The sequence below is a fragment of the Scomber japonicus genome, chromosome 14 (genome assembly GCF_027409825.1).
Source record: "Scomber japonicus isolate fScoJap1 chromosome 14, fScoJap1.pri, whole genome shotgun sequence".
Taxonomy (NCBI): domain Eukaryota; kingdom Metazoa; phylum Chordata; class Actinopteri; order Scombriformes; family Scombridae; genus Scomber; species Scomber japonicus.
In genome coordinates this window covers 20,137,131-20,164,821 of record NC_070591.1, presented here as the reverse complement: position 1 = coordinate 20,164,821, position 27,691 = coordinate 20,137,131, and the positions used below count along the sequence as shown (strand labels likewise).

Genomic DNA, 27,691 nt, shown 5'->3' with positions numbered 1-27,691 from the left:
CATGCAGGGAGGTCTGCCAGTAAGGTGGTGCACTAGTCAATGTGTTATACACTGCCTGGCCAAAAAAAAAGTCACAACCAAAAAAAAGGTCACACACTCTAATATTTCGTTGGACCGCCTTTACCTTTGATTACGGCATGCATTCACTGTGGCATTGTTTAGATAAGCTTCTGCAATGTCACAAGATTTATTTCCGTCCAGTGTTGCATTAATTTTTCACCAAGATCTTGTATTGATGATGGGAGACCACTGCGCAAAGCCTTCTCCAGCACATCCCAAAGATTCTCAATGGGGTTAAGGACTGGACTCTGTGGTGGGCAAGCCATGTGTGAAAATGTACATCTCCAGCGTCTCATGCTCCCTGAACCACTCATCACAATTTGAGCCCGATGAATCCTGGCATTGTCATCTTGGAATATGCCCGTGCATGCCTGTAGTAAACATAACCCTGAGTTCTACTGTTGTTTTTTGACGATTTCACCAAAATTAAACGTTTGGTGAAATCAAATCGTAGAAAAACAACAGTAGAACTCAGGGCTATGATTAATAGTGAAAGTCAGAGCATTTCCACACACATTTCCCAATGCAAAGGGAACTCAAGGGATTGGGACTGTACAGCTGTGCAGCCTTAAGAAAACCACTAATCAGTGAGGCTAATCGGGAAAAAAAGCTTCAATTTGATAGGGAGTATAAAGATTGGACTCTGGAGCAATGGAAGAAGGTCATGTGGTCTGATGAGTCCAGATTTACCCTGTTCCAGAGTGATGGGCGCATCAGGGTAAGAAGAGAGGCAGATGAAGTGATGCACCCATCATGCCTAGTGCCTACTGTACAAGCCTCTGGGGGCAATGCTATGATCTAGGGTTACTGCAGTTGGTCAGGTCTAGGTTCAGCAACATTATGTGCCCAAAGAATGAGGTCAGCTAACTACCTGAATATACTGAATGACCAGGTTCTCAAATTGTGAAAGAGTGGTTCAGGGAGCATGAGACATTATTTTCACACATGGCTTGTCCACCACGGCCAGTCCTTAACCCCATTGAGAATATTTGGGATGTGCTGGAGAAGGCTTTGCGCAGTGGTCCGACGCTCGCATCATCAATACAAGATCTTGGTGAAAAATGAATGCAACACTGGACGGAAATAAATCTTGTGACATTGCAGAAGAAAAACAATCCCAACAAAAAGCACAAAAAACAATGACAAACCAAACCTACAATCGACCTGACAAACTTGTCACAGACAACGGACAGACAAAAAAAACCCCAAAAATCAAGTGCTCCTAACATTCCTTATCACAGGACTGTCCAAGGGCAGGTGTAAATGTTCAGAGTTTCAGTTTTACAGAGGCACAGTCTAATCTTGATGTTGTAGAACAAATCAACACCATCAAGGCCACGTTAGTTGGTCATCAATCATAATACCCAATTGGGCAGACTTTGTGGGAAAGAGTTGGGCTGAGACGAGCAGGATATTGATGTGTTGCTGTATAGAGGGACTGGCTGGGATGACAATGAGCCCAGTCATAAGATATATCCATGCTGCGATATCGGCAAGGCATGATGAGATCTGTGCTGAGACTGTGAGGTTACCTGGCAAGAGCAATGAGAACGGGTGGGTATTGTCAGCATTGTATTTGTATGAGAAACATGGGAGCGGATGATTGCACCAAGTGAGATGGTGTATATTGACAAGAGAGGGGGACTGAGCACTGACCCTTGAGGAACCCCTGTGGATAAGCTGTGCAGTTTAGCCCCCCACTCCACTCTAAAAGATCTCTCTGAGAGGTAATACATGAACCAGTAGAGGGCAGATCCTGAGATGCCAAGCTCAGTGAGTGTGGAGAGGAGGATTTGATGGTTAACTGTTTCAAAGGCATGATGGATAGATCTAGCAACAATGGAGCTAAGGACTGACCAGCAGTTCTAGCCAATTGCAGTCTTTCCATTATCAGCAGGAATGCAGTATCAATGGTGACCCCGCTTACAGCCAGACTGGTTTGGATCGTACAGGTTGCTCTCAGAAAGGATTTTAGAGACATGGTTAAAGACTGCGTGCTCGAGTATTTTTGATAGGACTGGCAGGATTGAAACTGGCCTGCAGTTTTCAACCTGGGCTGGGTTGAATGCAGGTTTTTTCAGCAGCAGGGTGAGGTGAGATCACTTAAATGCAGTGGGGAACACACCCACATCCATTTGTAGAACCTGTCTCTCCTGCTAAAATCACTTTCAATTTTTGAGTCACATGTAGCCCTGCAGCAAGAATTAAAAAAATTGTTTCCTGCCACATGCATATTCATCTCTGACGTTCCATGGTTCATTTTGCACACCAACAATTAAAGTAATATCACTCACAGAAGTATAAGCTCAGCAGAAATCAGAAACAGACAAATCTGTGTGTAAATTGAGTTCTTGTTAGTTACACAATAAAATACAATTGTTTTTACTTCAGCTGAATGCCAAGGTATGGGAAAAAAGCAAAATGGTAACCAAAGGTCTTGGTCTTAGCAACACACTAAATGTTCACCTGTGCTAAGTTCTCTAAATAATGTCATTTTTTTAGTGAGTCATGTCTGCCTGGGGGGAAATTGAAATTGAACAATGTTTTCCTTTAAAAGAGTTGGGTGGTGAATTAGAGCAGAATTATTATTTTCCATTTTCCCATTTGTCTGTCTACTTTTCAGGCTGCTGTTGGCAGATAGGAGCAACATTTTACATGGTAAAATTGTTTTTATCCTGCCTTGTTTGCCAGCAAAGTAAAGCTCCAAGTGCTATATTTAATACATCCCAATGGGACTTAGGAGCGCAGAGTGGACTCAGAATACATGTACACTTAGGAATGACATTTGAGTATCTCTGAAGAATAATGCTAGGAAGAAGCTTGTAAATATCTGCTTTTGATCACATTTACATCCAAAATCATCACCTGAATGTGCATTATTTTAGAATAATATCAAAACATGATATTTAAAGCATTTGGGATTTCAATTAACAGGTGAATTCACCTCATGACTAATTATTATGGTGCAACATAGCAACTTTAAATTTCAAGAAAGCAATTTTAACTCAAGGTCAACTACTTTTTGTGTTTATGTGAACTTTAAAACATGTCTTCATCAGCAGATAGTTTGCTCTGTTGACATGCAGATTACTTAGAATTTCACATTTTCGGTCTTGACTTCAGCCAACCTTGAAATTTTCAGTCTTCCCTGCACCAAACATGTAAAATTCCAAGCTCTATAGAAATGTATTTCTAATATGATTTATGTAACCTTCATCAAGCTTTTGTTCAGAACTGCTCAAACTTTATTTTTCTTTTCTTTTTTTACCTCGAAACAAAACGATTCATTTCTTCCATTTGTGGTAGGTAGCAACAACAGTGAGAAGGAAGTTGGTGTGCTGGAGAGCTAATCAACAAAAGACCCTGAATATTCTGTACTTCCTCCCACTGAAAAGCTAATACTCCTTCATCATGACTACACAACACATAAGTGAGATCTGGAATGAGGCAGTTAGATAAATTGTGCTCATACTTAAAGCTTTAGGGGCAAAACTGGTGAGGAAGTGTAAAAATATGCAATATATGATGTTATCTAATCCTTAAAAACAAACAAAACAAACTCACTAAACCCCAAATTAAAGCTGCCACCTGTGAGGCATAAGAAAGAAAACAAATCAAACTGCTGCACGTTTTTTCCCCCTGGGACAGATTATATTAGGCAGAGGACAAAGATAAACATGATGCGCTGAACAGAGAAGTACAATAGAGTCAATGTTGAGTATTCACCCCAGCTAGTGAACAACCTTTTTGATTTATTCTGGTGCACTTTCACATCAAAAGGCAATAGTGTTAACTTTCATCTTTTCTATACTAAAATCTGATTTGAAAAAATATATATTTCTATGAATATTATGGAGCAAAGTGCTGCTTGAGAATGTAATTTGTGGCACTTAGTCAAGGTCAAGAGTTCAACACATTCTCAAAGCCCTTTGTTGCAGCTTTATTTCAGCTACACAGCACATTCACCTCCTATGTCAGCTTCCATATAAGGCTCACAAAAGCAACGTGGTTACATCCTGGATTATATTTCTCGCCCTCTTGGATAATGCGCCATACCCCAGAACACCTCTCGTCTCTGTAATGAGTACAGAAAGCGAACAAATTGCACGACGAAAGCAAGCAAGTTCATGACTAATGATTGTAAATCCATTGGGAAGAGATAAATGCTGTCTATAGTCAATTGCCTGCTCCCTAGTCTAAGAAAGTGCCAGCTTTGTCAAAAAGCAGTCATGCTCTCCCAAATATTAAACATCAAGGTTCTCATGCTGACAGCAGCCCGGCTGTGCACGGTTATCCACTCGCCTTATTATATTGAATAAATCCTCTCTATGTCAACCATCATGACTGGATTTTAAACCCTAATTTAATTCCAGCCCTGTGCAGCTTTGGTGGAGGCAGCCTGTTTGTGCTCTGATGTTACAGGAGGAGAAGCAGCGATGAACTACAGTCTGAATGTGTTAAAGTTTTGAAGTCTGTAGAGAATATGTGCAAAAACACTGATATTAAACACCGCAGGGGACATCAAATTAGATTTAAAAAGAATCATTAAGGCTTCATTTGATCAATCATTCAAGTTACTACTTTCTTGCTTTGGCCTCCTGCAAAACATATTTGTATTCATATAATTAAGGGCCACTCTTCTGTGCCTCTTATTGGATCTGAAGTTAGTAATCTTGTAAAGATGTGTAATCAGAGTGGAGACAAGAGCACAAAACTGTACTTCCTGCGGAGGCTAGATTAGAGGAGCCCGTGTTGCCAATGCAACAGATACTCAGCAGAACAAAAAGGTTCTTGACTTTCAGACAGCCGCTGTTTTTCCACAGCAGTTTGAGAGAAGAGAGGAAATATCTCCTGACCACGTATACTGTGAATAAATTGCATTGTACACATGGAGGCAATATTCCAAAGCAGTATAATACAACTGTGAAAATTGTTTATTTTCATCCACCCTCCTGCCACCATTTATCCACACTCCTGCCAGCAAATACAATGACATTGTTTCTGAGACAGCTGGGAAATGTTCTAGTCATTAGCCCCCAAAACCATGTCCCTGCCAAAACACTGCACTGAGACTGAGTAAAAGCTGTGTAAGTTCAGACTGGAGGGAAAACAAAGACTACTTTTAACACTAGGGGTTAAGCACTCAAAATGAATCATGCAGAATCGCATATTAACAAGTGTAACAAGAATTTTATTAGGTAGAAAACTCGTTGGTCTGATGTTGCCGTTGGTTAACTCATCAAGGTTAACTCAGTCTATGTTGAGAATAAATCAACAAATCATTGAGAGATTACTGAGAGGAGTTTAATACTTATCATCCCAGTCTTATAATTCAACTCAGAATATGGATTATTCCCCAGTTTGAGCCTTCATAGAAAAAACAAACATTTATTTCTACATGTATAAAAGTTAAGAACAAAAAAAAAAGAAGAAAAATCAGGCATCGAGAAAGAGAGAGTCTATTTGTTCATCTGTCATGTCTGCCAAATCCTGGGAGGCATTTGCTGTTGCTGCCTCATGAGTTGTGTTGGATCCTTTGGCAGCAGAGTTGTCCTTTTCCTGCGACCTCTTTGGAGTGTCCGTCTCTCGCTTTACGTCCTTGCCTCCGCTCAAAATTCTCTGGCTCTCTACAAAGTACTGGTTGGGGTGACTGAGTGAGAAATTGGAGTCTTCAACCTGGTATCAAAAAACAAGAAAAGAAAAGGAGAAATTATACACAACATATTACACTGATTCAAAGTTGTCGTGTTTCATAAGACCACCTTGTAACAGCTGCTTCATTGGGGTCGATGTGGAATGCTAATTTAATCATTTATTAACAATAATGAGGACAGCAGGCTCACACGGCCACATTACTGAGCTAAGTCACCAACTATCCCGCCATGTCATTATCACTCACCATGAGGAAAAACTTACAGTAACAATCAATTCATGGGTGAAATTCGAGTGACCGTCCCCATGATTTTTTAAAAAACAATAATTATGTAATTGTGATGGATGCTTTCACAGCCTCTAATATTACTATGAGAGATGCGTATACAACAGTGTCATTGTTTTCCAAGTGTCAAATTAAGCTAAGACGAAATTATATTACACCTGTACATGTTTTTAAGTAACTCATACATTTAAATAGGAAATAATATTATGATTCATTAAAAAAAGATATCTGATATAAGCTCTGTTCTCTCCCTTATTTCTATTTTAATTAAGTTAATTTATTGCTCATTATGGATTGTCCTGCAAAGCAAGTGAATTATAAATATCTTTGTTTTTTCTTCATCAATTGTTTGCATGAACTAAATAAATGTTCAAATAATGGCTGTGACTGAGATACATGACCGAGGCATTTTTTATTCCATGTTAACTAGTGAGCCAAGAAGCCCAGTGTTACCCCAGCATGTTCTCTCTAGATGAGTTCAGAGCAGATGTTCAACTGGTAACATGGATCCTATCAGAGCAATACTGAACCATGAACCTCAGCTGTGACAACACATACACTTAAACAATCAGGGTAGCATTGTGGTAGTGTGGTGTTTTTGTTCTATTGCTTTAATATTGTGAAGAAGAATGAACAATTGATGCAATAGTGTAAACAACTGAAATATTCTTCATGTTATATGAAGTCTTTATGTGCAGTCACAGTCTTTGAAGTATCAAGAATATGAACTCTATTTCTAGCAATATTTCTTCTATATTAAAGTGGTTAGATGTGTGAATGTGATGAAGCAAAGATATAAAATAACAGGCATGTATTTAACTGATGAGTGTTCGTGTGTGTGTGTGTGTGTATGTGTGCCAAACTCAGCTAAGAGACATGGATTCATAGTGAAAATACGTTGAGAGTTTAAGATGCGTTTTTTTTTTTTTTTTTCATTCACTGCTTTTCTTTAAAATGAGGACCTTGAGTGTGACTGAAAGGGATGATGACTCAAGCATCCACACTGAAACAGATTAAATTAAATAAGTATCATCGGGGGCCAAAAAAAGATCCAAATGCGACAATAACCCCATAAAAATAAAACGTATCTCTGACAGCCAACTAGTGATGGATGTGATGACAGTTCTGGGTCTCTCCTGATCCTATATGCCTGAGATGGGAGGACACATTATTGACTCTATAAATATGGATATCAGGACTAAAAAAAGAAGAAAAAAACATCTGGATCGCCCACTAGTGGTTGGCTGCAGTGTAGGTCATATATCACACCCCCTGTTTGCAGATGGGACATGAACCAAACTAAAAAACTTTATTTTTTTCTGTTTTCTGTTTCTGTCACTTTATCACACTGATGTTTGTCCAAGTGCTCATTTTTTAAAAATTATATAAAATGGGATGTGACATGACGATTGACAGCTGTGACAGCAGCGCTCAAACATCCGTCAGAAGGTGGGACAACACAGGGGGCATGTTCCTTGAAACGTCGTCTCACTGCCCGACTCTACTGCACAGATTCTGGCTCCAAAAGACGCCACACAAGCAAGATGGCAGCTCATGGAGAGGAGATATTTTGGCTTCACTTTGTCACAGCGGCAGTAAGTGAAGATGTGTTGTGCATACTTATCACAATGGGAAAAACCCCTTCCCCTGGTAGACCCTGTTACCTCAAGGATGACATAAAATCTGCACTTACATTGTGTGTCAGCTCAAAGTACTTCTGGCATGCCAGCTGATAGTGCATCCCTTTAACCAGCTCCAGGATCTGCAAGGAAGACATTCCATAATTATGGGTTAGAAAGATAGTTATAATACTTAACAAAACAAATGTCCAATTTTTTCTTCATACTGTGTAAGTGTTCTTTAGACACTGACACATTACTTTTACAGAAGATATTGTCAACATGTTGTCATGTTGCAACCCGCTATTCAAAATTGTTTGTTGGGCAGCATCTTAAACAAAAATCCTCCATAAATAAAAACAGCAGCAGCGAACACATCCTTCAAAAAATGTTTGCAAATATACAGAAAACAGATAACAATCTTATTTGGACCAATTTAAATACTTTGTACAAGTCCATAGTCAGCTCTTTGTTGAAAAAGAATATCTTTTCTGGTTTTCTAAAGTTGAAAAATGCAGCGTGTGAGCAGATATTTTAAAGCCTGGGCTTTGGCTGGGTCACACGAGGGCTCTTATATTCTTGTGCTAAAATCTCTGTAGTGTTAGCGTGACAGTATACTCTGAGTAACTGACCTGCTGAAAAATAAATCCTAGGTCTTTCAGCATTCACTAAGAGAGAGACTCTTCCGAGGACTCTGCCTGCATTTGGCTCCCTCATTACTCTTTACATTCCTGAAGGATGCCTCCAGCATGATACAGCCTACCAGCATGCTCAACACCGGGGCTGGTGTTAGATCAGTGATGTGTGGTGCTGTTTTTATTACAGTTTTATTCAGTGGAATATAAAGGGGTAAAAAAAAGACTTGTGCTAGCTGCTATTCATTTTATTTTCCTTTGTTATTCGCAAGTCTGTGAGCTTTACTCTACAGGCTTCCAAAGAGCATAGGAAAACATCTGGAAGCATCACCTGATCATACCATTACTGACTACCACTGCAGTGTATCTTTTAGAAAAACAATAAACATTGAGCGAAAATGTTTAATGTTTAACATGTGAGACAGAAGCAAATCAATAGAATTTGAATATCTCTGTTTCTAAATCAGTGAGTTATATTCATTGACTATATATAAATATGAACTTTAGGACAGCTCCCCAAAAGTGAAGCCAAAACATCTTGATTGCCCCCTGGTGGCTGGTTGTAGTATAGGTCGTAAAGCCTGCCCCCTCCATATCAGCGGTTCAGACTTTCCCAAAGATGTTTCTCTCTCATTTTAGGCAGCAATCATGCTTATGTATGGTCAGGTGCTCATTTGTCCGATACGTTTATTTTTAATTAGTGACATTTAAAAACAGGGTGTGATGACATGATTGACAGCTGTGACAGCCTCAAACCTCGATCAAGGCGGGGTGGCTTAGGGGTGTGTCCCCAGGCCACAGATTACTGTGAAATTTTGTACAGGCATTCATGGTCCCTTACTGACTGTGATGATCCCCTGACATTTCCTGTAGAGGCATTTTTTGTTTTTAGCACATTATTTCTGCAATATTGCATGTATTTCAATGAAATTCAGTATATCCAGGGAGTGAATCTTTTTTTGTTGCTCTCCTGATTTTTCATCTCTCTTCAAAAGTTCTCACGTAGTTCTCTCTGCCTCTGAGTGTGAGATTGCCACATTGTAAGCATGTGAATATTTAGCTTAAAGCACCATGATGAATAAGTAAAGTCTCATAGAGCTGCTACCACAGCAGCAAAATCTTAGTCTTGTTAGGCTGTATTTGTACGACAAGACTATTGTCAGGAATGTGCTGCATGTTTATCATAAGAAGTCAGTCATATGTTAGTGTGTGCCCTCTGCTATGCTATACCAATTTTCAACTTATGTATTTTGCACTTACAGATACTGTATGTAACACCAAAGTTTCTCTTGGAGCTGTGTTGACTACAACTGTTGATGAATTTTTCATTTACCGAGTTTCATGAGAACAGGAGAGACATATAATGGAGAAAATGTCACCAGTTAGAAGCAGGAAGTGGTGACTTGAGCACTATGAGACCATTGTGGACAGCACCCACCTGACTGATTCCACTGGGAGACACCTTGTAGACCTGAAGCTTCTGCTTCAGCAGCTCTGGGTCACTGTGACGGAACGGACATCCTGCAAGCATGAGATAAATATTAAGTGTGATAAAAACACATTCAATGTTTAGAAAAATATGAGTATGACTTGTTGCAGTGATAGGAAGACTTTCAGTATTTTGATAATGAAAACTTCCAGTTAGACATGTCATGTTTCAGGGCCAAGTACTTCATCTAAAAAGCCTGATAATGACCACTGAATGTCTTACAACTTATAATAGCTTTGTCTAACAGACGTCAACTCACCATGATGGTCGCCTTGGCTGGGTGCATTTGACAAAATCACCTTCATGCAACTGTAGGGGGTGTAATCAGCTCGCTTGCCTTCTTTGCCAAACATGTGGCGGATGCTGTAGGCATATGCTTTGTCAAACTACAGAGAGAGAGAGAGAGAACGAGAACAGAGAAGAAGTGAGAGGAAAGCATTAGTGAGGATGAAGGTGTAAGAGGGACAAGGTTGGGGTGAAAAGAGACATTGTCATACATCATGTCAGTTTTGACAGGGTGTTTTCCTCAATGAAATATAGAGCTATTAGAGAGAACCTGCTGTAGAGGTGTCGCCACACTCCAGATAGCTGAATTATGGATACCGTAACATGACCATCTTTAACTCTCATTGCTTTTGCTCTTCCTCCTCAAGATTTATTTGATATAACCCAAGGAGTAGTATGTTTTTTTATTTGTTTATAAAGAAAACATACATTAATATATTCATGAAACTTGCAGTGAGAAAAACTAAATGTGGGAAATTGCAATGAAACATACTGGTACTCATTGTGATAAAGGCGTGCGTCTGCATAAAAATGTAGCAATTTAATATTCATTGGTCATTGGAAAGACTGAATTCCAAACTCTTGTTAAAATGTGCATGAGCATGTAAAAGAGACTTATTACTATGGGCTTGTATAGTGGTAGATTAATCAAAAATACACTCAACAATAAATTAACAGACAGCTGAACTATACCTTGTTACGGCCTTTTACTTGTGAGTTTTTACTTGTTTTCCCTCATGTGATAGTAAACTGAGTATTTTTGGGTTCTGGACTGTCATCACAATGGACATTTATGGACTCAATAATTAATCAATGGGGTTTGAATTCTATCAAACAATGAGAATCCCTGATTTACACATCTGGGAAAATCTCCCAAAACATCAAAACCCAGGACCCAAATGAAAAGGTATGAATAAGGGTCAGACTTCTGCAAGCCCACTTCACATCTTCTGTCCAGAAAACCCTTCAAAACTTTTTGATGGGGGTCACTCTACAACAGTCTCCACAGTGAACTCTTCTTATATGTACAGTACTTTGGTGCAACCTTTAAAAATGAATTACGGGTTCCCTGCCTCTGAAAATCAACCAATAAAATACACACAGTGGGCTTCAACAGTGGCAGAATACATTCAGCATGACTGCACCCATCATAACACATTAATGTTACAATAAAACCCTTGAACTTGCTAATGTGACAAGCTGCAGTAGCAATTTCAAAAAACATAAAATCTCCTTTAAGTACAATAAATGAAATATTAATTATGAAGAGCTTCTGAGGATTCAAGAGGCCATTTCCAGGTTTAAGAACCCCCCCTACTCTATTTAAAACGGACTCTGGAACTCCACTGGCACTAAAGTGTGTTTAATATGTATTATGTGAAATAATTACAACATTAAAAAGATAGAGTTCTAAAAAAAAAAAAAAAAGGACAGAGACTTTGAAACGATATGACATCACACATTTGTTCTGATAGAGAGATATGTAGCATCTTCACATGAACAACAGATTTTAAACTGGCTCTTTCTTATATGCTGACATTAACCACTAACAGCCAAAAGCTAAACCTTAAAATGATGAGACTTTCTTTCCTTTTACATGTTTTCTCAAGTCAAGATTACATTTGACTGCTTTCATAATAAGTGGGATTCTGTCATGGAGTGCAGTTTGGACTCATTTTCAGTCTTTCTTCTAATCACTAACTGTGTGTTTATACTTCTACACCCATGCTTTAGATAATCCTGGATATACCTAACTACAGCTGACCTCTAACTGAGAGAATTCAGAAAATCTAAGATGCATTCAAAGAAAACGAGCCACACTCTTCTCTAGTGCACATCTTGGCTCATGGGGCTACAACACTGTAACTGTAAGACCCACACACCCCCACCCACACCCACACACACAGCAGTGAAACAGAGAAATAGGGCACAATCAAAGGGATTAAGTACATATGTGTGTGTGTAAATTTGGCATGGCTTCTTACGCTGAGTCCACGGTGACTGATGTGCCTGTAGCTCCAATCCCTCTTAAATGTAATACCATTAAAATACTTTGCTTTTTAATCTGCACTACAGGCCTTTTCATACTTTGAAACAATAAAAAGGTGAGTGACTGTAAAACACTGCAAGTGCACACAAGTTAAGAAGCTTGATGTTGCGGAAATAAGAAACTGACCACCTTTTAAAAAAGGTAATTTATACACAATGCACAAGGAAGGTTATAAAGTAAAAAGGTAATGGAGACAAACTAGAACTGCAAAGTCCCAACAACACAGAAATAAGGCTAAATGCTGGAAGACCTGCTGCACACTCTGTGAAAGAGCCAAAAATGAATACCACATCCTAATAATTTAATTCACATTTTAGGTCTATAAATTTTAATTGCTGTTACACAATTAGAAAACATAAAGTATTTGCTTTTAAATTCTCTAGCCCAATTCCTAAGCTGAGGGACCATGTATGTGTCGTACAATGCAAATCAAAAGATATTCAAGTTTGACACAGAAAATCTTTAAATACTATCGTCTGAGAAGCTTAAGATATGACTAAAACTAGACCCGCTGCTCCTCCGCGTTGAGAGGAGCCAGATGAGGTGGCACGGGCATCTAATTAGGATGCCTCCCCGACGCCTCCTGGTGAGGTGTTCAGGGCACGTCCAACCGGTAGGAGACCCCGAGGAAGACCCAGGACACGTTGGAGAGACTATGTCACTTGGATGGCCCGCGAATGCCTCGGGATCCCCCGGGAAGAGCTGGACGAAGTGACTGGGGAGAGCGAAGTCTGAGCTTCCCTGCTTAGGCTGCTGCCCCCGCGACCCAATCCCGGATAAGCAGTAGAAGATGGATGGATGGATGGATGGATGGATGGATGGATGGATGGATGGATGACTAAAACTACTGTTTGATTATAAAAATGTGCTGTTTATCAACTAATCATTACAAGTCCATAATGAACTCCTACACTATAGATGAAAGAATGACCCATATTGTATTTACAAGAAACAAAGGGGAGGAAACAAGTTGCTGAGAAAATAATCATCCCTCTAGGATCCCTCTAGGATCTCTACAAGAGGCAGAGCCAAAAAATAACTAAGATTCTGGGTTCTTTCATATATGTTGTCTAGGGGTTATATAAAAGGGTCCAGGGGCACATTTTGAAAACATCAGTTTACTGAAAATATATGGTGTACTTTTGTAACCAAACTTTAACAGTGGTTACTGTGAAGTGTCATCAAATTAATCTTTTCCACAGCTGGAAAAAAGAGCCCAAAGGAAACCATACCTAAGATGTGGTGTCAGTTGGTGGATATTAATTAACATGAAGTTTACATCTGTAAAACAAGCAGTTCAAACGCAGTCCTACCCCAAGGCGATACAACGCAGCCAAATGTGGTACAAATAGACACTTCTCCAAATGAATAGCCTAACTTCCTTGGCAAGAAAAATGGACAGATCAAGTTGATTTCATCAATTTTCTCTCTCCCTCTAGTCTAATATTACACTGCCTCTTCCTCCAGGGCTCCCTTTCGGCATCGCTGGCTCCCATCTTTTTCTCTGTGCCTGTCGCATACTAATGAGCAGGCTTTGTGCAGCCTGCCACAAAGTGCAGTCCCTGACACAACACATACATCACTGTGAGAGCTGCGATGTGGTCAGCACCATTCTGCTGCCTGGGCTGTGGAACAAGAGCTGGGCTTTGTGTGTGGAGCCCATCACACTTTCGGTGGGATCTAGTACACGGGAACTGAGCCACCTTGGAAGTGGGGCACCAAAGAGTGCTGTAACATGAATGCAGTGTAGGATATAGTTACCATGAGGCTCTCACTGAGGGCCAGTAACAGATACCAGAGCAGGAGAGACTGAAGGTAGAAAAAGATGTTGTGTTTTTGTAACAACACAAAAGATTAAACCTGCAATGACTAGTCAATTAATCGATACGTTTAATTAAGTGGCAACTATTCTGATAATCGATTACTTGACTGGATTTATTCTTTAAGGGAAAAGTGTACAAATGCTGTGGTTCCCAAAGCCCATGGTGACGTCTCCAGATTGTTTTGTGCCAATAGTGCAAAGTCAAAAGATATTCAGTTTACCATCAAAAGAGATTAAATAAACCAGGAAACACATTCATTCATATCTGAGAATATTTTTCAATACTCACCCAATTTAAATTATATTTTGTTAAGTTTACAAATCAGACTCGCTAAATTTTTTGATATCAAAAAATGAAAATCCTTAACTCCTGAATTTGTTGCTATTCACACCATGATCACTGAGGATTTTAGGCAGAGCTTAGGTTTTTGTCCTTAGCGTCAAGATTGTAGACATTTCAGATGTCTCTCACTAAGTAAACATTTGTGCACTTTTATATTCCCTTTTTCTTTCTATAAAGTTATCATGCCACCTATAAAGAGATGGGAATAACCTCACACGTGCTGTAGTGTCTAAACTTCAAAGAGCCAACACCATAAAGAATTACATTTCTCCTCATTACTAATAAAACTATGGCAATGGAGGGAAACTGAGGCTCTAGATATTCTCACAAAATGTTCGGACACATTATCTGGATGTCTGGCGGATGTAAAAGTGTCACAAGACTGGAAAGAGTTTGAGCAACCTGGAGTGACATGACGGGGATGCCATGCCAGCCATGTGATCAACTACTACAAATCATTACTCAAAGACAACACAGCTTGGAGCTCAAGACCCCTCCACATGCACTACTGTGCCAGATTGCTGCACTGGGTGTCTATTCAACTCAACACAATTAAATGATTTCCAGGCACTCATCTTGCATGCTGGTAAATACCCCGTATTCTGATGAGCACTCAAAAATGTACTTGAGTGTGAGATTAAGCTGTGTATGGGTGTTTATCAGCATGGGTCTGAGAAATAGGGACAGTACTCTTGAAGCTTTTACTTTACAAATATAAGTCAAAAATGTATTACAGTCCGGTCAAAAGAGCTCCGCTGGCTGAGGAGAGCATTCTGATCATGGTGTCATGGTCAAATCAGATCATGCTGATTGACATGCTTTTAAAAATTCAATAATGTGACGGCTGTAGCTCAGGTGAATGAATGATAGATCAAACACAGTCAAATAGTTAGGAGTTTAAAATAAGAGGAATATTGTGTGATATTTTGAATACAGTTCAAAGAAGCACCCCTGCTGTGGAGTTGAGATGGGTGAAATTTAAAACTGTAACCTCAGTATGAAATACAAACTACTCTTTTATACTTTAGATGATTTTAAGACAACTAATACATTTTACTTTGGGTCCAGACTGCTTCATGTGAGATGTGAGTGGAGCTGCAATGGTTAGTTTTTGGATCAATTGGTCGATTGACAGAAAATGAAATTGACGACCTTTCCCATGATCAAATCATCCTATTAGTAATTCTTTAAGCAAAAATGCCAAATATTCAGACGTGTCAGCTTCTTAAATGTGTGAGTTTGAATCTTTTCTGTGTCATACATGATTTTAAAAAAAAGAATATCATTAGATTTTGACCTGTTGATTTGGTAAAACAAGATCCCTGAAGAGGTTGTTTTGACCTTTAAGAAATGATAACATTTTTCTCTACTTTGACACTTCATAGATAAACTGATGAATCAAAAAATTATTGGTAGATTAATTGATGATGGAAATAATGGCAGCCCTGTGCCATCCATATTGTACTTTGTTGTGTTGTTTTTGTATTCAGGGTTTGGCAGAGAAATGCACATGCAAACCATTTTCAGTTAAAGTCAAAATCCATAAATAATAGATGGAATTTATGATTTAATGTAATTCATAGCTTTCACCACAATGGACGGTAAAATCTCATTTTCATGTTTCATTAACTTAGGTGTTTATCTTATACAAGGCTTAGTATCTCAACATGGAGTCCCAGAGTAGCTGCACTGAGACTGGCTCAAAATAATCGTATTTAAAATTACAGAGCAGTCTGTGTCTGAATTGGCTATATCTCATTTCCAGAGGGAGAGGCCAGCAACTGCATAGCAGGAGGTTAAAAGAGCCTTTAGAGTATCTATTTAAACAGGCAGATATTTTCCTGCAGCTATAAAATAACTACAACTATCTAAATGCGTAAACAAAACCTCATGCTGTAGATATTCTCTAATGAAATCTCTGGCTCGGTTATAAGAACTTTTAAATTAAAGTATGGCTACCATATTTTCAAGGTTACTTTAGAAAAACATCTAAAAAGGTCATCATGTCATGTTCAGATGAAGTGTCGTCCCTCTCTTGCAAAGGCACTTGTGTCTTTACTGTGTCTTCTATTGAAAGACAATAATTGCACCCACAACAGCTTTAGTCTTCATTAGTCTCATCACAGCACTGTGAGCAAATAATGATACCAGTGAACTTTCTTTTAATCAATACAGCTTTGATACGGTTGCTTCATCACCAATAAAACAGTACCACACAGAACACTGAGACCAGCTCTGTTTATATACAGGATTGAATTCAGTGAAGTGCATATATTAACATAATTCATTTGGTTATTGGACAATTGTCACGTTTTTTTCTTGCTACTCAAAAAAAAGCACAAATATTACAGTATTAATGTTGCTGACATTACCTTGTCTGCATCCACTTTGCCCTTTACAAACTCCGACCTCCAGAACTGCATGGCCTGCTCCAGAGAGAGGCCAATACCCTTCAGGAAGAGGCCGTACTGCATGCGGCCACCATGGCGGAGATGGTGGTTCTCTCTCAGGGACTGGTGGAGCTGCCTCATACATAGTGGGAACGACTTCCCTGAAAGCTGGAAGCAGACAAAAATTAATGACCAGTATAGAGATACAGAGTGTTTTGGCTTATTCATTACCCTGGTACTGATACATTATCAGTCTGTGAGCCTGTAAATGTCTTATTTTTATACATTAATCTTCCTGTTCTTGTGTTTTATCCCATTTTTCTTTCTTCTTTGGGTCACATGTCCATCATAATGTGAACTGACTGATCAACACTAATCTGGCATTTAACAGATTTTTATATTCATTCTTCGCTCTGGGCCATCAGAATTACTATACAAATCTAATTTACTCACCTTTAACCCACCTTCCTGAGCAAAATACAGTAGCACCTTGTATTTGACCTTTCAAAAGCAGACTCAATGAAACTTACTGAATCAATTTGCTCCAAGGAGATTTTTCCAACGTTCTTCTGGATGCTGTAATCTTGTCCGACATAGGCGTGACTAAAAAAGAAAATATGAGAAATATCAGCAAAGTGATGAATAAGACTGCATTCTTCAGCAATATTAATCATCTGAGAACGGATCATGTTTTCTGAGACGTGTTTCATCAATGTAATGGGATCAAATTGATAGACAACGTGATGAAATTGAAGATCAGACACAGATAAAATAATGAAATTAATTGACAGTAGTTTAAAAAGTATACATGATACATCCCCTGTAGCCAAACAAACTTAAAACCACTGAGCTGCTATCAGTAGATTCTTAAGTCTGATGACTTTGGCAACTCCAAGTCCCGCGTGGCAGCGCTTTACATCACATTGTGTTCCCCCTACCATAGAGATTAGCTTCCTGCCCACTAATCTCAAACAACCTGCCCACTAATCCCCATCAACAATCAAGCAACATGACTTCTTCCACCCTTAGATTAATGTTCTTCCTTTTATCTAACTGATAACACCCTCACTGTGTTCTGAGCCGCTCTACTTTGCTATTGAAGCTGCAATGAAGTCGGCTGCTAATTCACATTCAAAGTCTTTAATTGGTGATTGAGTGGAAGGTTTTAATTTGATTGCACCTACAGGAGGGGAAGCCTTTGATACAGAGTTTAGAGGCTGTGCAATTGTTCGATAAGACATATCTATATTTTAGGTACTTTTTGGTTGGTGGAATCATTTTAAATGCTGCAAGGGAGGAATACAGTATGAGGAATAATGTATATGCCACGCAAAGTCATAATAAATGTGTCAAGTGATTCAGAGGTCTACAACCAGGCTACACTTGCATTGACCTAATCACTTAACAACAATGAGAGAGACTTTGCAAACTTAGCTAGGCTCTACATGCAGGGGTAAAACATCTGGACCTGTCTGCATGGACAGATTGGGCTGACTCAGAGCAGCCAGAAGTCCCCGACCTTTCTCAGTGTCAAAGATCAATCCTGCAAAATCTCTCAACATTGTCTCAACAACATCCTGACAATGTGGCAGCTAAAGGTATTAATCCTGCTGCTTACCTGAGGTGGTTAAGGAGAGGCTGGAGCCGTTCATCAGAATGCACTGCTGGTAGCGAGCGAGCCGTCAGCTGCAGAAGAGATGGGCTTCACATGAGTAATGGTAAATAGTGCAGGTCAAAGGATTACAACAGCCGAACACGCTGCAGGATCAGTGCAATGATTAAGTACTACATAGAGCAATAATTAAAATACAAGGCCATGGCTTTGTAGCTTAAGCAGGAAGTATAAAACTGCAGAGTTACTTTAAAGCACATAAAACTAGAGGAAGTTCACTCAAAAGTTAATCAAAGCTTGACAAAACGGGTAAATACATATTTGTAACTATTAGGAAGCAACTTCATTGTGAGTAGCTTAATGTGTGGGGTAACTGTCCACAGTTGGTCACATCACTAGGTCAGTTGATAAAGTATTCATACCATTTATTACAGTTACCTGCATCAGAAGGATATTATGTTCATCGATAATTTGATATCTAAAATCTAGTTTAAAAGGTGATGGAGTGGGCCTGGCTCATCAGGCTCATTCTGAGAAATGGAAGCTGTGCCTCCTGATAATGTTTCCAAGTGGTAGCATATAAAGATTAAAAAGAGTAGGACCTAAAACTGAACCTTGAGGAACACCACTATTCATTTTATAGACATGTATATGAACATTCATCAATGTTTGCAAAAAGTTATATAATGCTAAGATAAGATTGAATCAAGTTATGGTGTGATTACCCCTGTAAACCCCTGGTTGCCACAGAGACCTCCCATATCTCTTAAACTTTTTCTATTGTGCACAACAGTTAAGTTCATAATCAAACAGTGCATCATTCATACATTATTATATCATCCTGAAACAGCTGTAATATATGAAACAACTAAAGCTATTAATAAATTAGTTGTTGGGCAGAAAAGTAATCAGCAACTACTGTATACTGATAATCCAATAATTGTTTCAGTAAGAATTTAGCTGGTTGCAGCTTTTCAAATGTGAGGATTTGATGCTTTCCTGTGTCATAAATAATGGCAAAGTGAATAGCTTCAGATTTGAGACAGTTGATCAGACACACAACACAACATTTTAAGATGCCATCATGAGCTCTACTAAATTATAACGGGTATTTTTTGTCAGGTGATTTCTCTCAACACTGTCTACACTCAGAGTGTGTCCCTCAACGGTGCTACAGGACTGAATGATAGATTTACTAACACTAGTCTACTTACCGTTTTAAAAGCATGATTCAAATCACCTACACAGAGAGTCTAAACCATTTGCCTTACACGTATACAAAAAGCTTAATTGCAGCATTTCTGTCAGTTAAAATGAACATCCGACCAATAACAGCATTCATATGGAGAAGCAGCTTTCAATTTCATGCCTTTTTAATGACGCTTTTTTTCCTGTCTCCCCGCTGTCCCCCGGCGGAGGAGAATAAACATTATAGTAACACAGACACAGCCACAATGGCACAGTTACAAGAAAAATGGATTTGGAGCATTATTCCATTCCAACAGTTAGTGGCCCGGATAATTACCAGGAAATGGAGGAATGGCTGAACTGGACCAAGCTATTCCTTATATGCTTTTGCTTTTCATTCCCAAATTGGAAAAGATGGCCAGCCTGTCCAGTGATGGAGGACACGTGTTCATGTTACACCAAATCAAAACATGTTGTCCACTATGACAATGACTTTCAGCAATATAGACAACATGCATTCATGATTAGACAGCTACTACTCAGCAGTGTAAAGACTGGTTTTCCAACCACTCCTATGGGGACTCTTCACTTTACTTGCACAGGACAAGTTCACCATCTTTGAGGAAGGCCAGACACATAATCTGTGCTCAAGTTTCTTCTCTTGCGGGTGTGCAGGTGGTCGAGTGGTTAGAGCGCATGCCACATACGCAGCCCACCCCGGTTCAAATCCCGGCCGGAGGTCCTTTGCTGCATGTCACACCCCCCTCTCTCTCCTGTTTCCTGTCTGTCTACTGTTCTCTGCCAAAAAAAAAAAATCTTCTCTTGCATTCTGAGACAAGTAAGGCCCATCAAAACTCTGCATAATTTTGGTATTTATGTGCATTTCAGTTTGCTAGTCGTAACTTTTAAATAAGTCCTTCAGTCACTTCAGATCACTGGCTAAGCACAGTTCACTGTTTGTCCTGAACACAGGCATTATGTGGAAGTGCACTTGATTGAAAGTGACTACTCCGGTAAGTACAGGGGAGGACAATGTAACCCAGCCACTACACAAACCCCTTGTTCAAACTGCCAATGCTATTTCTAAGCAGAGAGTCATGAAGAGTGAGCTCCAAGGAGACTCAAAACAGCTGGGTTGGAAAAGCACTGTGTCTGGTGATTTCTAGATGAAAAGGAAGACACTTGGCATATGTGTACACAGGTATGAGTACATGGACAGATCAAAGATTGTGACAACAAACACCAGAGTGAAATACAGTAATAGTCAGTGGTAGCTATTCCATATTGGAGCAGAGTTTCTTGTTGTATTGGAACCAAAGCAGGCTGCAATGCCACATATATGCAGATACATCTACACAATCTGACGTTTGATTGGCCCATTTTGTGCTCAATTGCAAAAACTTGGTAAGAATACTTCACCGCTATGTAACCGAGCCTTGGTTGTCTCTTCATATGTATTATAAAGACTGCCTCTGGTTTCCCAAAACATCATGTTCAATGTACCTCAGGGCATACAACTACAGTGCACAAGTAGGCCTATTCCAATACTGCGCCTTCACAGACCCCCAACCACAGCTTTAAAAAAAACATCTCGCCCTCAGGGATAATAAGCACTTTCATACTAGCTGTCCCCAGTCTTCCCTAAAGACATTTTATGTCATATGTGCATACTTGTTTCCCTCATTTGAACCCAGCAACTCTCCACTATCCCTCAAGGCAATAGTGGGAACAATCACAGCTGCAGTTTAATCATTTGTTACATGGAACTAGGGGTTGTGTACATGCCAAATGCAGTATATTATCATAAGCCACATGCACAGGGAGTGGACACAATAACAAAAACACATGTACTATAAAATGCAAAGTGAAGCTGCGTGTCAGAAAAATGTTATTCATTTATCTCATAGCTGTTGCTGTTAATTTGCATTACAATGCAAGTTGCTTTCATTATGGATTTAAATTCTTGTACATTCACATATACTACACAGGTAGTGGTAAACCTGTGCTATCTGATTAAGTGTGTCGTGTAGCAGAAAACGTGTGAAAGTTGTCATGTATCTCTCAAATACAGGATCTCAAGTGCATCACAACCATTTTTCATCCTTTCTCTAACAATGAGGAAGTACAAACACTTACCGCGAGGGCTTTAGACAGTCTAGTACGGAAATCATTGAGAACAATGGTGACAATGTCCTGGTGTGGGATGTACACGTAGCCTGCTTTGAGGTACACTTTCCTTGTTCGCACTAGGTCCAGGGCATCTTGAAAAGGAACCTTTAAAACAAAAATCAAGAATGGAAGAAAAAGATTGTTTGAATAATTCATGCATTTAAAAAGATGTATGCTACTATTATACTTGCATGCATGGTGAATGGCAGGATCATTAAGGCCAGCCCTTTGTAGTTTTTATTTTATTTTAAGGTGACCCAAGGATTTACATCTATTTTAGTGATGTTTAATATAATAAGTGTGATGATTTACATTCTATTGATGAAAAGATTGTCGGCAACATTGCTGAAATGTAATTTTTTCTTGAATGGGCAAAATGTAGACTTAAATCCATTATTACATTATGACAGTGATCTATCAATCAGCCAATTGTTTGCCATGCACACGGTTTTAAAGAGATTCTTCAAATACCTGTGGTCACCAGAAAAGACATTGTTGTCAAAGAATAAAATGCAGCATAGCTGACTGATAAAAATGGATGTTTAGCTCACTAACTACTCCACTATGTCAATGCATCCCCAAGAGGAGGATGAGTAGAAGTTCTTCCTTTCTGAGAGCATGAATTCTCCAATAAGTTGATTCAAACAGCCTCAGGGATGAATATTTGCTAATTTATTTCACATCATAAGATGCTCTGTCTCTATCTGACAAAACATTGGCCTGAAGGTAGGGGAGCTGAATTAAAAATAGAACTGAGCAGACAAATCTGTGGTTTACTTCGATGTAATCAATGTTTTATTATCAAAAAGAGACTTGACTGGCACACTTTGAGAGTGAGAGAGTGAGAGTGTGAGAGACAGAGAGAGAGAGAGAGACAGAGAGAGAGAGACAGAGACAGAGACAGAGAGAGAGGGAGAGAGAGAGAGAGAGAGAGAGAGAGAGAGAGAGAGAGAGAGAGACAGAGAGAGAGAGAGAGAGAGAGAGTGTGTGAGTGAGTGAGTGAGTGAGTGTGTGTGGGAGAGACAGATGAGTAACTCACTTTGTAGAAGTCCTGACCCTCCACAGTGATTCCACTGACTGCATAACTGGAGTTAACAAGTTTATCCTTCAGATTCAGCTTCTCATCGGCACTAATCTGAAAAGTTATTGATGAGGATGAGAGAATGAAGAGAAAGGCACAACGGTGTCAGTGATAATTCAGTGAGGGTTTTGGTCCATGGAAGATAAATACATCAAAAGAGTGTATCGTTTTGATCCTTACTTGACATATTGATGGATTATTAAACAGTATTTCCATTTTTACTCTAAGTATTCATATCCATTCACTGAAAACATGCAGCTGTGCTTTCCTGATGAAGGTCTAAGGACACACAAGTAAAACACAAACCAAGTATATAGTTCCATCTACATAGTCTACAGTGTACTCTAAAAAACTAAAACCCTCTAATATATTATTTGTTAAACGAAGTCTTTTATTAAAAAATACCTAACATTGTAAGCTTGAATATCTTTGAACATTTAAACCTATAATCCTCCTTGGAGGGAACTCCTATTTCCTGGACCCTGTTAGTGTGATCAAACAGCACCATCTACTGAGCATGTCAGCTTGTGCAACTTCTTGTCTCACACAATGCATAATTGGGTTAGAAATGTAATGCACAATATGATTAAGAGCACAGAGCAGAGGTACCCATTTTGAATACAAATTTTCAATTTTTTCCACTTGCATACAGATACAGTATCTAGACTTACTTTCAACATCTAAACACATGGGCTCTTCATTTTTACGAGTTAGTATAAAATTCCTTAGCCCACTGTTTACCGTAGTCACAAATATGGACAGTAGTGAAAAGGTAGAAATGTATGATTAGTTATAAAAATAATAATTTATAGAAGTCATAATAAGAGTTATTTTCACTGAAAAAGCATACGTTTTTGGACTGGAAAGTGAGTGAAGTCAGAAAAAAAGCCCCATTAAAATTAAGTGTAGTAAAAGATGTAGACATAGAAATCCTTACTGTATCATACTGCAGACTATTTCTGTGTAGAAAATCCAGTTTTAGTGTTGGATGTAGGTGATTGAAGCGGTAGCGGAACAGATCAACTTCCTGTTGTATGAACCATCTCCTTAGATCCTCCCTTTGACACCCCATGAGAAATAAACATTGTATTTAGTTGCATTTGAAACACACTCATTAATTACAACACAACACATGTTACTTAAGCATGACACACTTTACTTACGTCTGGCAGTATGCAAGTCTGAGGATGAAATGGGAGATGTGGTCCTTTCTTCGTTTCTCGTATTCAGTTGGTCCAGTCTGAGTTTTCCTGTCATCCTTAATGAGTAATAAGTAGTTTTAATTACATTAGTTTACATTTTTAAACAGCTTCATCTCACATTTTGTTCAACTTAAATGCAGAGGAAAAGATGACATTGTGCAATATGAATATTCAGGAAAGGAAGTGTTTCTTTAATCAACTTCAACTCCACATTTTCTCTTTAATGCTTCATTCTCAAGAATCCACTCAAATCTATGGAGGGATTCTTGATTGTTTTACCAGGTCTGACGTATGTGCCACGAGTGAGACAATTTGTGTTTTTTTTTGTTTTTTTTTAAAAGACTGTTCAGTGACTTTCTCAGGAGAATACATTTGTATGCTTCATAAATTGTAAACATTAACTGTTACACATGATACACATGTAGAGGTTGGAGGCACTCACCCTTTTTTACAAAGATGCTCACTATGAATTTTGTGTCAGCAGACCTAATACTTGCTTAAAGACTAATAAACTGTACACAGCAAATGAAGATGTAGGTTTACACTATGATGCATGCCTTTAATGGTGGCCATCTGTTAAAATGCTCATTTATCCAGTTGAACCATCACACAAAATATACTTTTTTGTCTGTATAAACTCCGACTACAAGCCAGAATACTCAAAACTGCAAATCAATCCACAATACCTACATCCTGCATAATGTGGCTTTATATAACATCTTGCTAAGCCCTGTATGCTCTTAAATCTGGCAAACCTGGTAACCAGTCTGTGTGAAATCATTGTATGACAAAGCTTAAATGTTGGTATTTAGCTGCATGCTAACTCATAACTGAAAAAGCAGAATAACACTTGTGATGCATGTGGTGCTATGAATACTCACAGACTCTGGCCTGTAGGGAAAGTTGAGGTTTTTAATCTCAGTCTGCAATTTATGCGAGTACTGCTCTGACTGTTTCACATAGCTCACTCCCAAATTCTCAATGGTCTTCAACACTGCAACGACATGAAAAGAAAAATAAGAAATCAGGATTCACCATGGTGAATTCCACAACAGGAGAGAAAACTATTCACATTAATTTTTTTTCAAAAAGAATTAGCTTGGCATGAGTCCAAGGTCTTACACTTCAGTCTCTCCACAGCAAATGTCTCAAATTCGGTGAGAGAGATGTTTTCAAGGGGAGGCTGCCCGTAAAACTGCAGTTGGTGTCCATAGAGCTCTGTCTGAAGGTCGGTATTAAGCTTCTTTCTTCTGCTTCCGAACTGCATGGTGCCTGATAATAAAGCAAGATGTATATTAAAAGTACATTCAGATAACAGGCCAGTATTCACTGCGCTCACCATCTCGCACAGTTACGTGCAAACAAGGACTTGTTTTAATGCAGGTGCATCGAAACAAACCAAGGCACTAAACTTTTTTAGTGAGGTGGAATTTACGAGATTCATCAAACAGTCGTATCACCAGGAAACAGTCGTAAATGACCTTCATAAACATGATGAATCCCACCTGTTCTAAATAAACGCGCGTTCTGAGAATAGTAAATTAACATGAATGACGCCCCCAAAATACCATATAAGGCCTGCAGGTTGTAGAGAAGCTCCATTCATGAAAATTAAAGACCAATAAGAAGAACAACAGAGACACATATTATTATTTAGTGTGTACGTGGTGGATTTAAAGGTCTAGAGAAAGACAAAGAATGAGAAAAAATGTCTCAGCTGTTGCACGCACTGTCATGTCACGGAAATAAAAACAAAAATGATTTAACATGTATTGGATGCCAAAAACATCTCGCTAGGGGTGTTATCAGCCAGGGAGCTAAACTATAGCTTCAAGCACTAATATTTAAATTAAATGAATAAACGTAATAAATAGTCAGTTAGTTGCTTTGTATTTTCAGGTGCTTATATTTATACTGTAAGCTTTCACTATATCATAGCTTTAACTGTCAATTTAAATGACTGATATATCTACCTAAATTGTTAAATAGCCTACAACTTTATACTAAATAGCCTAATAATTTAGCAAACAGAGTAAGGTCATCATGATTATGGATTCAGAAGTGCAATTTAATGAACGGGACATAATCCATTACTTATAGTGTGAACTAAGTAGTAGCTTTATAGTAGTCATTATATTGAGGGTCAGACAACAATATAACTAAATTTAGATAGCACTCCCTGAGCCTTAACAACATGGAAGACAATTAAAAACAACTTAAGACATAAATACAACATTAACAATCTATAAGAGCAACAAAGTGCAATATGCAATATAAAAAGGTACAAACAGTAGCAATTCTCATTGTAACAGTAGACCACAATCAGTGAGTGTGTGTAGTTGAGTAGGATGAGGGGATGAGGGGATCAGGCCGTGTTCATTAGTTTAACAGTTTGGGGGAAGAAGCTGTTTTTCAGTCTTGTAGTGTGTGACTGAATTGTCCTGTATCACCTGCCAGAGGGAAGTTGTTGGAAGTGGTGGTGGCCAGGATGTGTTGGGTCACGAATTATATTTAAGGCCCTGCCCTGCCAGTGAGCTTGGTAAATGTCCCTAATTGCAGGAAGCTGGGTCCCAGTGCGCTGGAGATGGGGATAACAATCAACAGCTCGACCCCTCTGTCTTATTTGTGCTGATAACCTAAAATAGGCTATATCACTCAGCAAAGCATAGTTACCGTATCGTGCTTGGCTGTATTGTTTGGTCTTGAGACCCGTGTGGAGGTGTTATGTATTCATTCATTGATTATCATATCTTGCTTATCTATACGATGTCAAGATTGCCAGATTACTTGCAATAACAAGGTATACAAAGCAGCCTTCACTCAATAGGGGTCCTAAAGCTATTGTTTTCTATACAATTGTCATTTACTCGTAATCCAGACGTGCGTGTAATGCCCTGTGTCTTTACAGTTGATAAAAGGGGTGAATTATTCCTATAGAGATTTTAGCATGGCACCAGTTTGGCTCATTTCGTCTAAAAAGCAAGCTAACCCTCCGAGGGACATATCATTCAGCCTGTAAGTGAGACGGTTTGGTTTAGCTAAGCATAACATGAGCTTTGCATTGCTCTATAACGTAAATCAACAATAAGTGACACAAACATTGAATAACAAGCCGTTTTAATTAGCTGTTACCTTAGCTGCACAGGTCGCTCGACAACAAGCTCAGCGGAAAGTTATCGCAAGAGCTCAAATGTGTAACCAAGAACACAACAAACAATATTTATTGTATTTACATTACCGATTAGACGATAAAGTAGCTTCTTGTCAACTGAATCCCGCCAAACAAAGTGGGCTGTTCAACAAACGCGGGTAAATGATGACGATTCCGGAAGAGCAACAGATTGTGTATCCGCCGTGTCTACATGGTAACCCTAGATTTAGTAACTCTCGCGTGATTTGTACGCGTTCCTTCATTATACGGGTTGTTTATCATTGTATAAAATAATTGTGTTTTTTTCCCAATGTGAAATTCTTGTGGTTCAGGTCTTGATAGGCTTATACACACAACAAAAAACACTTGGTTAGGGTCTTTGACAGGACATGGTTTGGGTTAAAATGATCACTCTCGCGAGATCCTTCGCAAATCAAGGGATACCATATAGACATGACCAGTTGGCTGTCATAAATGTGTGGGTCGTTTTCTTGTTCAGCATGATTCGCTGTGTCTCGCCAGCCACAATCTCTGCAGGGATAAGAAAATACCTCTTACACTTTTGTATTAAAATACCAAAAGACGCACTGTAGGGTTTTTTTTTTAATTCTTCGACCCGGCCGGATGCAACAACAATGTGCAGGGTTATCTGTAAAA

General features: G+C 38.9%; 1 protein-coding gene across 1 annotated transcript; it reads right to left on the bottom strand.

Moving 5' to 3' along the window:
* Positions 1–5,080: 5,080 nt before the first annotated feature.
* On the bottom strand, positions 5,081–27,165 carry prim2 (DNA primase subunit 2). The gene is made up of 14 exons (XM_053332961.1): positions 27,122–27,165; positions 25,006–25,155; positions 24,765–24,877; positions 23,845–23,939; positions 23,619–23,739; positions 22,640–22,735; positions 21,568–21,705; positions 18,250–18,317; positions 17,162–17,234; positions 16,614–16,799; positions 10,001–10,127; positions 9,691–9,773; positions 7,692–7,760; positions 5,081–5,736 (listed from the first exon to the last, which is right to left on the bottom strand). The coding sequence occupies exons 2-14, from the start codon at positions 25,148–25,150 to the stop codon at positions 5,497–5,499; spliced, it is 1,554 nt and encodes a 517-aa protein (XP_053188936.1). The 5' UTR covers positions 25,151–25,155; positions 27,122–27,165; the 3' UTR covers positions 5,081–5,496.
* Between the last annotated feature and the right edge of the window lie 526 nt (positions 27,166–27,691).